Source organism: Curcuma longa, unplaced genomic scaffold, assembly GCF_044706935.1.
Source record: "Curcuma longa cultivar G26 ecotype Majalengka, Jawa Barat unplaced genomic scaffold, ITB_CL_G26_1.1 contig_13652, whole genome shotgun sequence".
Lineage (NCBI taxonomy): Eukaryota > Viridiplantae > Streptophyta > Magnoliopsida > Zingiberales > Zingiberaceae > Curcuma > Curcuma longa.
In genome coordinates, this window is record NW_027429498.1 from 5240 (window position 1) to 15424 (window position 10185).

Below are 10185 nucleotides of genomic sequence, written 5' to 3' on the forward strand. Positions count from 1 at the left end.
TGCCACAAACAATAGGAACAATATACTAGTGAATTATATCTAATTAATTTTAACTTATCCATATCAATTTTTATTCTATCAAACATAATAATACTAAATCCATAAAATAAATATTTCCATGCAAGCCAATTTTCAACAACTATCCCAAATACATGGAACTTCAATTTTGATTAATGATTTTACACTCAAACGTCAATAATTGGTCATAGAATAACTACAGTTGAATTAAGAAAGTTTGAGATGCTAAATGAAATGTGTTTGCGAAATAAAATTACACGAGTATGTTCTTGCCGAACTTAGGAATTACTTTGAACTAGCAAAATAACATGTTCAAAATGTTGGGAATATAATTGTCTACCATTAATTCTTCACCAGAAATGTCGAAAACATAGAAAATCCAGGTAATGCATTTGTACAAGGCCAAGGGGATCAGTACGCAAATATAGTTAGGCAATATATATATATATATATCACAATTAATAACCGGAAACTAATCAAAAAGTTGGTAGTTCCCAAGCTACTATGTTTTTTTTTCTCGAACATATTCAAGTCATGGGAACATTCCTTCTAAAAACTCCTCAAAATCTTCATCAACTACTCGCGCTTTAGTCCCTGAAGTTGAAGTCCTTCGTCCTGTGCCAATTTGCATGGCTGAAGCTCTTAGCAATAACTCAGGAAAATTACATGAGAAGCAATTATACATATACTGAGCAATATTGTCGTACGTGAATTCTTTAATTAATAGGAAACAAGAATTTCTAAGGAAGAGCGAAGGGATCTAACTTCGCATCTTCCATGAAATGCCATCATCCTTGCTTTTCTAACGTTGTTCAATGGTGAGGTTAACGTAAAAGAAAATTAATGAAAAGCTAATAAATATTATAATAACAAATGAAACATATGGGTCTAGTATGAAACTCAAACTATGGATTCAGTTGTCAAGAACCTAATATATTTTGTGATTTTGAGAACAATTTACATCATTAGGAATGTTTATACTACTAATGTCTATAGGTTCCATGGCCTGGATTTTTATCAACCATTTTCATACTATGTCGCATGCCTGACACTGGGACACTGACACTTCAAGTGCACATTTAATATCTCTATTCATCCGGTGTAGGATTTTATCTTACCCATGGCAAGTACTCGTATCTGAGGCCGAGTAAGATAGTCCATACATAATTCTAGACAATATCTTTAGTCACTTGCTGTGCTTGCACCTAAGTTTTCAAGTAACAAATACTAGAACTCATCGACCTTTTAATTTTAAATAAACATATATAATGAGATAAATGTGTATATAGTCACTTCCAATCCCCACTAAGGGTATAAATTATTGGAAAAGCGAATGAAAAAAATAAAAAATAGACTCCAATGTGAATTGAAGTTCACTTCCAATCCCCACTAAGGGTATTTTCTAAAGTTTAATCGATTCCCTTAGATCACAACAATTTCTCACTAGTGACTTGTCATCCAGCCTACATCAATCGACTATTCAATAGAGAACACAATTATGTTCACAACAATTTCTCACTAGTGACTTCTCATCCAGTCTACATCAATCGACTATTCAAGTCAACTAAACCATCAGTCGACTAAAGAACTTCTTCAATGGACTAGTATGTTAAATACAACCTATCCAATAACCGAGTCCGAAAAGTTGAGATCTTCCTTCACCCGAGTACATTTGCTCTCAACTCTTAACTCATCATGTATTCGTCTTCCGCCACAAGGTCGTCTTCTGTCGAACTTCTCATCCATTGGATGCACTGAGCTCTTAACTCTCTACCTGTGTCATCCTTCTCACTTCGCTTAGTCTACTTCCGGCCATCTTTTACCAAACTTTTTATCCCTCAAATGCACCGAGCTCTAAGCTCTCTCATGCCTTCATTCACACTCTGCTTAAGTAGTCTACTTTCCAAGCATAGTTGCACTTTGATTCCCTACCCGCCACCCCTTGAGTGTCCTATATCAGTCTTCTCTAATCTACATGGACATAAACCATTAGGTAGCCACGACCTTAGCCGCATTGAGTCGTCTCAACATGTGTATCAAACACACATATCAAATCACATAAATTAATTTAAACCATTTGTCCAAACACCAAAACTCATGGTCGCATCAGACCACTTGGGGCATAGTTGCACCAACATCTCCCTATTTGTGATTTTAGCAATCCATTTAAGTTAGGGAAAAAATAGTATACTAAATAAAAACGATTGTCCTAAACCACAAGGATTTGGTCATTTAACTTAAATTGCATCCATCCCCCTTTTGACAACATTAAAAATGGTCGTCCCAAACGATCTAGTAATCATACACGAAATGGAATGCTTTCATTGATCAGTGGACTCCTACCTAGTGTCAATCAACAATTCGACTAGCAATCTAAAAAAGTCGACTACATACATAAGACCGAGACTATTGTGCCAATGTTCCAAAATTTATCACACATTAAAAAAAAAAACAATAAATTTGTTAAAAGCTAATTTAACTCAGAAATTTTACTTTTCTTTAAAAATGTATTAATTTATGAAATTGATCAAATTTTAAAAACTTTCATGAATAAATTAATCAACAGTATTATCCTCTCACTTTGTTTCTAGGTTTATCAATAATAAAAAAAAATCTGCTATTTTGTGAAATGTAAATGTATCCTTATATAGTTATATGTGATCATGCAATACTACTCAATAGCTATACCAAGTTAACCATATAGTAGATTTGAATGTATTTCACATGGTTGAGAGTCCTACGGTTCTCAAAGGTAATTATTAATTTTGGCATTCAAAATAAACTAGGGTTAACTAAATTAACTAAGTACCTTTTATGAATAATTTTATCCAAACAAATTCCCCACTAATGGTTTGATTATGGAATTCATCCTTAGGTTTCCTATATCCTAGTTTTTCTTTACTGAGTATAGCTTTCGACTTTCAATGATCATACTCAAATTATTTGAAATTTATTCTAGGGCAACATTTGAGTTTTTAGTTGTTCCCTTAGTTTCATGTTTCAGTCTCTAATTTTTAAAATCAGCTAAGTTTTTTAATTTTCTTTTAATGTGTTAACTAGTTCCTTTGAACATAAATTCATTCTTCTAAGTTTGATGAAGATCTGCTCAATGAAGAAATAACATTAAATAACTTTAGAGGATAAGTGTTTTATCTAACTTACCATGTCATCCGATTCGTAGGGTAAGCTCCCCCTTCACTAAGGCTCCCATGGCTTTCGTGTTTGGATGAGATGTTGTCATTGTCATTTATTGCATTGTTTGATGTTTGCCTATATCGTCCCACGTGGCCTTTAGATTTGTCCTTGGGATTATTGCTTGTCTTTTCCTCTTTCTTTATTTTTCTTCTTCTTCTTCTTTAATTGAGGGTATTGATCCTTCATGTGTCCTTCTTCATCACAATTAAAACACTTTACCTTTCTTTTGCTCTCTTAATGTTTTCCTATCAATGTCAGATTTTTGAGAGACCTTTCTCATTATTCATACCAAAAATGTTTCTTCGTTGCTATCCATGGAAGGAAATTTTGATGAGGAATCTTATAACTCTAGCTGCCCTTTCATACTCCCTTTTATTCTTATGTGTTGTTGCAAGTTAAATTCTCTCTCTTGTAGTGTTCTTTTTGTGTCAAATTGCAATTATGAATCATGTTATGCCATGGTAGAAACAAAATCATCTAAAGTACTTACCTTGAGATCCTTTGACATATAAAAGAAATCTACCATCCAGACCCATTGAGTCATCCTCGAGAATGCATTTATGGCGCTCCTTAACATAGCTCAGTTGGATACTGTATCCTCGATACTTACCAACCATTGATCAATTCTTTTAGTTGGGCATGGAGCTTGATCACGGATTCTCATATGTGAGGAGGCATAGAATATGACACTTGACTTTACTATTAGCAATGTGTTCGTCATTTGTTTTCTTAGTTCATCGGTGTTCTTCCAAATTATAAATATAAAACTCTTACTTTTGCCCATTCCTATAATGTTGCGATCTCAACAAAGTCGCATATAATTTGCCAAAAAATAGTTAGTGGAGGGAATGAATATAGTTCGTGCCTATAAATATAAAACTAATACTTTTGTTGCAATTTCAACAAGATCATATACAAAGTTAGCAATGAAAATTAAATAAAAGCACAAACGCAAGCATATCACAACATAAGATATATGTTATGTGGTTTGACAACCCTCAAGCTCCTACTCACAACCTATGATTCTTTTGGTAGATCACTCTCAGAGTCCTTTAACATCATGATTAGGTATCAGAAGTGGAGAAACCTCCTACAAGTTGATTACAGAAGATGTACAATAGGGTGTCAAGATTTTGCAATAAGTGTTAAAAATAATAATAATAAACTTTGTTGTAAATCAATCTGTTGTTACTTGTTTTCGTAACCCTTCGAAACCTTTTAAAGCCTTCTCCCCTTAACAAATTCATGAAATGTTCTGTTATGGTGTTATCAAATGTTTCCTATAACATTAATAGTCAAGATTATCTACACTAGTCGACTACACTTCCAAAATTTGCTTGATTCTCTTGGATCATGACCATTTTATGCTGACAACTTCTTATCCAGCATGCATCAATCGACTGCTCATAGGCAAGAGTCAACTATCCAATAGGAACATAATTCTATTAGTTTCTGAATTAACTACCTAGTCGATTCAACCATCAATCGATTGAAGGAATCGTTTAGTCGACTAGTATGTTGATTATGACCTATTTAATGACTGAGTCCGCCTAAGCTGAGATCTATCCATGCCCAAGTACATCTGCTCTCAACTTTAAGCTCACCATGAAGTTGTCTTCCACCGATAGATCATCTTCCGTTAAGCTTCTTATCCTTGTAATGCACCAAGCCCTCAACTTTCTTCCTATGTCATCCTTCTCACTCTACTTACATAGTCTACCTCTAGCTATCTTTCAGCAAACTTCTCATCTCTTAGATGTACCAAGCACTAGACTTTCTCCTTGTGCTATGATGCTTCACACTCTACTAAGTTACACTTTCATACTTCTTGTCCTATTGTTCCTCGAGTGTTTCGTACCACTCTTCTCTATCTACACTATCTCGAGCCATTGGGTAAGCACAATCTTAGCCGCACCAAGTCGTCTCAACATATGCATCCACAGAGTTCCTACACACTTAAACATATCAAATCACAAGGCAAGGCCTAACTTAAACTATTTGTTCAAACATCAAAGCCCATGATCGTACCATAACACTTAGGGCATTATTGCACCAATAATAGAAAGAATAATGATAGGTAGCATGAAAATTGTAGCATGAATGTAGCATGACACACTCAATGCATGGATATGGGTCCCACTGCATGTCAATGGGACTCACTTGCATTGAGTGTGTCATGCTACATTCATGCTACAAATTTTCATGCTATTTATCATTACTCATAATAGAAAATAGTGATCAATAAAGGAAATAGAAGTTCAAAAACCAACCCCTAACATTTAATGAACTAAAGAGAAAGATGTAAAAGAATATTGATGGACTCGACCAGGAAATGAAGACTAAAAAAATGTATTAAAGTTCACAAGATCTAGATTCAAGACAAAAAGCATATTATGTAGATTCTCTAGGATGGGATGACAATAAGTGATTGTGTATTTGAAGAAGAGAGGACTCAATTATAGAGAAGGGAAAAGTGTAGCCGTAAATTGATACAATCCTTGAAACTTATGTTGGCACCAATTACTAATTAAATCAACAAATGTTGAATAGAGTCAGCCATAAAAATTATGGAACAATTTAATAAGTTTGTTGAAGGGCAGTATATTATAAAAAGAAAATTAAGTAGATTTGATAGAAAAATGTAGTCAAGATGGAACATGGCTAACATGACATGTGCATTGCTAATGATAGAGATCTACTGACTATGGTGACATTGGTCAAATGGGATGTTGATATAACGTTAGAGACAATTACATATTACCATATATAGTTGAAGAATTTGAAACTAGAATTAATGTATTTGACATTGAGGCTCATCGTACAAGCAATAAAATTACTTCCATTAATGAAGGATATCACAGATAGATATGGTACACTAAGAATTCTATAGTTTATATCCATAGATGCCTCTCCATTGAAACATTGATAGTAACTTAAGCAGTAAGTGGATTGCTGAAGAAATGGTCTTGTGATTGATCATGTCAAGTATATTGCAATGAAAGTAATGGTTATAAAAACAAGAAATGTTAACACATATATATAATGTGCTTTAAAGACCATGCTCCTACTCCACGTCCTATCATGCATTTGGTGTATAACCAAAATCCATTATAAATTACCACTTTTAAGAGGCAATGAAGTGAGCCCCTTATAATCTCAACCTTATATTTACAATGAGCTCTCCTCTCTTAAATAGAATGAAATGTAATGCTAAATTATGAGAGGATTACCAAAATTTTGACTTGAAGCTCTCTTGATTGAAGCCCTTAAAAACCTCTAAGCACTTGATCAAAGAACTTCTAAGAGAGTTTTTGTGCAATCTATCAAGTTCATATCTTCCCAAAATATTATATAATGTACTCTCCAATGGCTTTATTTTATCCAACTTTAGTCAAAAGCAAAGGCTTCAAGTCGACTAAGCAACTAAATGTTCCTGATAGAAGTTGCTGGTTATATCATCATGCTAGAATCATATCTAGTTGTCAGTTGCTTGAACATTCGTCCAACTCTCAAATTCAGTTGACTCTAGTTAAATAACATGCTCCAGTCAACTAAAACCACATCTAGTTAGTTGACCTCGAGTGGTCTCTGCTTCACTTAGCTTACACCCTCCATAAGCCTACACAAAGTCCTAGGACCATGACAAATCAGCAAACCATGAGTTAGGATATGTTGTCCTAGGTCAAAGGCTTCACAATCGAGTCACTAGGTAGCCTAACCTAGGCTAGCTATCAGACATCATTAACAGTGATGTTGCCCAAATACAAAAGCTTAATATCACTGTCGTAATCACTTGTAGCTCTCATTCTTTAAGATTTTCAACCTCTTTAATCCAAGTTGTTGAGCTATCAAATGCTCTAAACTCCCTAAGTTCACTCCATGACAAATACTCCATGCCATCGAGCCACCAATTAATGTTTCATGCCCTAAATTGCACCTCATCCCTAATTGTCAAGCCATAGAATGGGCCAAACTTCTTTAGTTACTTCATGTCATTTGATCCAAGACGTATGTGAGACCACCTCATTTTATCCATTGAGTCATTGAGCACACAATATCCACGATTGCAACCACAATTGTTCAATGCTTCATGCCCTAGAGTCCACCTCATTCTAAAATATCAAGCCATCAAGTGAACTAAACTCCTCGATCCATTTGATCCTTCATGCCTAATATTCATGAGCCTACACAAAGTCCTAGGACCGAGCTAAGTAAACAAACCACAACTTAGAACATGTTATCCTAGGACAAAGGCTTCACAACCAAGCCATTTGGTAGCCTACCTTTAGCTTGCTATCACACATCATTTACAATGATGCTACCTAAAGACAAAAGGCTTAAAGATTATATTCACTCTCATATCTCTTATAGCTCTCATTCTTCAAGATTTTCAACCTCTTTAATCCAAGTTGCTAAGCTATCAAATGCTCTAAACTCCCCAAGTTCACTCCATAACCAATGCTCCATGTCATCGAGCCGCCAGTCAATGTTCCATGCCCTAAATTCCACCTTGTCCCAAAGTCACCAAGCTATAGAATGCACTATCTCACTTCATCTCATCTAACCAAATATGTATGCGTGACCATCTCGTTTTATACCACTGAGTTATTGAGCAGACAATATCCATGATAGCAACCATAAACATTCAATGCTTTGTACCCTAGTGCCCCTCATTCTAGAATGTTGAATCTTCAAAGAACTAAGCTCCCTGAGCCATGCAATCCTCCATACTCATCATCAGAATAACCGAGTCATTTGCAAAACCTAACTTGAACCTGTTAAATCAACTAGCTCCACAAGCTTCATGTGCACTATTCCAAGTTTTTACACATTTAATGTATATATTAAAAAAATAAACAAAATCTAATATAGGCCTTGTTGCTAAAACATGGTTGAACCTGACTCACGTTCACGTTCTACGTTTGCATAAACACAAGCACCTAGCATCAAGGAAGTGTCACTAGAAGAAGAGACCTCGTAGAGAACATTACTTGCAGGAATGAGGTTGTTGCTTTGACAAAGGAAAGATCAACAACTCCTATATGCCTATATAAGAAGAAAAGGGTACTACTCTAACAAGAAATAAAGAGGAGCTTACAAGTGGAATAAGTTAGCGTCACAAAGGAAATTCAAGGTAAACAAATCAAGGAGATGAAAACCGCATTGGACAAGAATAAAGAATTTGTCAGGTAGGTGAAGACGTGGTTTGAAATCTCATACCATGTTAGACGAAACAATCAAAGCTTATTGTTCTGATAAATCACCGAAACACGATACCACTCAGCACCAAGGTTCAAAATCTTGATCAGTGTCGTAGTTTCAGTTTTTAACCGGAAAGATGTTCTAGTGTCGACGCTCCAATACATGGTGTCAATGATAAATTGAAGGTTAAAGGAGGAAGAAGATAAAGCAAAAGAAGGAAATATTGTCTATGTTGGGTGGTATCGAGTTTCAGTAATCTATCGGGATGATATATTTCAACCATTTTGCCAACATGGTACAAGATTTAAAACTATGTTCGGTATAGACAATGCATCCTTTCTATGCTTCATCTCCTTCGTTCTTCAACTTCAATCCATTATTAGTATCATGTATCGAAACATCGACATGATACTGAAACAGTATCGTTCCGATCAAAAAACTAAAACTTTGGCACAGTTCGAAATTTTGAACCTTGAGTGAAGGAAGATTCCTCACTTGTAGCCAAGGAGAATTTTTCGCCAACTTACAAAGCACAAACATCAAAGTCTATGTGATACAATTAAATAGAGAACCCCATGAATGAATACCTAGACCTCTACCACCATATCATAGGGAAAATTAGAATTCACGAACCTAGATAGTCCCCTCTAACTACAAATTATATAGGGCTTCAAAAATAAACTCTTATGCATTGTCAATGTCTCAATCAAATCCTCAACATTGAAATTACTTTACATTTCTTCAGCAATAGTTTTAGTTCCAACAAATAACATAATTAGTCCTCAAAAACTACACACGATATCATAGTTTCTTGTACATGGCTATGACGAGACATAAATTAGATAAATTTTGGCCTTAACAACATAGTAGTGTCTTATCACACACCCCTATGCAAGATAATGAAATGATAGAAAGAATAAGAAAGATGGTTAAGTAAAGCTAAGTTAAAAGATAGATGCAAATGCACGAATATTATACCTTTTTTCCTTGAATTTGAATCCGCGTATTCATCATCAATATCATTGTCATCGATATTTTTGTCTTTTCCCCTGTAAAATGAATGTCACATCAAAAGGCCAACTATACCTCTTCCAAAATATCCATGTCGTCAAGTATAAGTTCAACTTATACCTCTTCCTATTGCTTGTGCCTATGTCACTGCTCTTCTTGTGCTCCCTTTCTTTCTGCCTTCTATAGACAAGTTTCTCTGCACATCTTTCCAAATGAAGAACGAATTAACTTTGAAGTTCTTGTGAATTTGATTTAATGAAATAAAACAAGGAAAAGATATAGGAAATATGGTAAGTTGAAAAATGAAAATGAACATTGACAACATTTGGGAAATATGTTAATCCAGGAAAAGTACAGGTTAAGTAAAAACATAGTTTACTCAAAGGATTGTCATTCCTCCTAAAGGCACTTAATCTAAGTATAGAACATAAGTCAGCAAAGTCAGAATATTATGGATACCTCAAGACATGAATGAGTTGGATAACTTCTGGAGATTGGGCAATATTTTCCAATATCATATCAACTTCAAGGATAACAAATGTCAGCATCCATGATGATGTTGATTGTAGCTTTAGACTCATTTTGATTGTAGCTTTAGAATCATTATGATGTCATACAAAGGACTTGATGTTAATGTCAACTATCAACAACATGTAATAATAATTTCACCAAGGGAAGCCTTCTTTCATAATATCTCACAAGTGAACACAGAGTGTTGACCTGATTGACTGCAGTAGAATTTAAGGAGGAAATGTATTA

General features: G+C 34.7%; 1 protein-coding gene across 1 annotated transcript; it reads right to left on the reverse strand.

The window, feature by feature from the left end:
- Positions 1-336: 336 nt before the first annotated feature.
- On the reverse strand, positions 337-9989 carry LOC141815998 (uncharacterized). Its single transcript, XM_074703843.1, has 4 exons — positions 9886-9989; positions 9547-9630; positions 9394-9464; positions 337-633 (listed from the first exon to the last, which is right to left on the reverse strand). Exons 1-4 carry the CDS (start codon positions 9972-9974, stop codon positions 551-553), a joined length of 327 nt encoding a protein of 108 aa, XP_074559944.1. The 5' UTR covers positions 9975-9989; the 3' UTR covers positions 337-550.
- Between the last annotated feature and the right edge of the window lie 196 nt (positions 9990-10185).

Coding starts and splice junctions, on each gene's coding strand:
- LOC141815998 (XM_074703843.1), bottom strand. CDS start 9,974: ATGCTGACATTTGTTATCCTTGAAGTTGATATGATATTGGAAAATATT. Junction 9,631..9,885: donor CAACTCATTCATGTCTTGAG/GTATCCATAATA, acceptor TCATTTGGAAAG/ATGTGCAGAGAAACTTGTCT. Junction 9,465..9,546: donor GGCACAAGCAATAGGAAGAG/GTATAAGTTGAA, acceptor TTCATTTTACAG/GGGAAAAGACAAAAATATCG.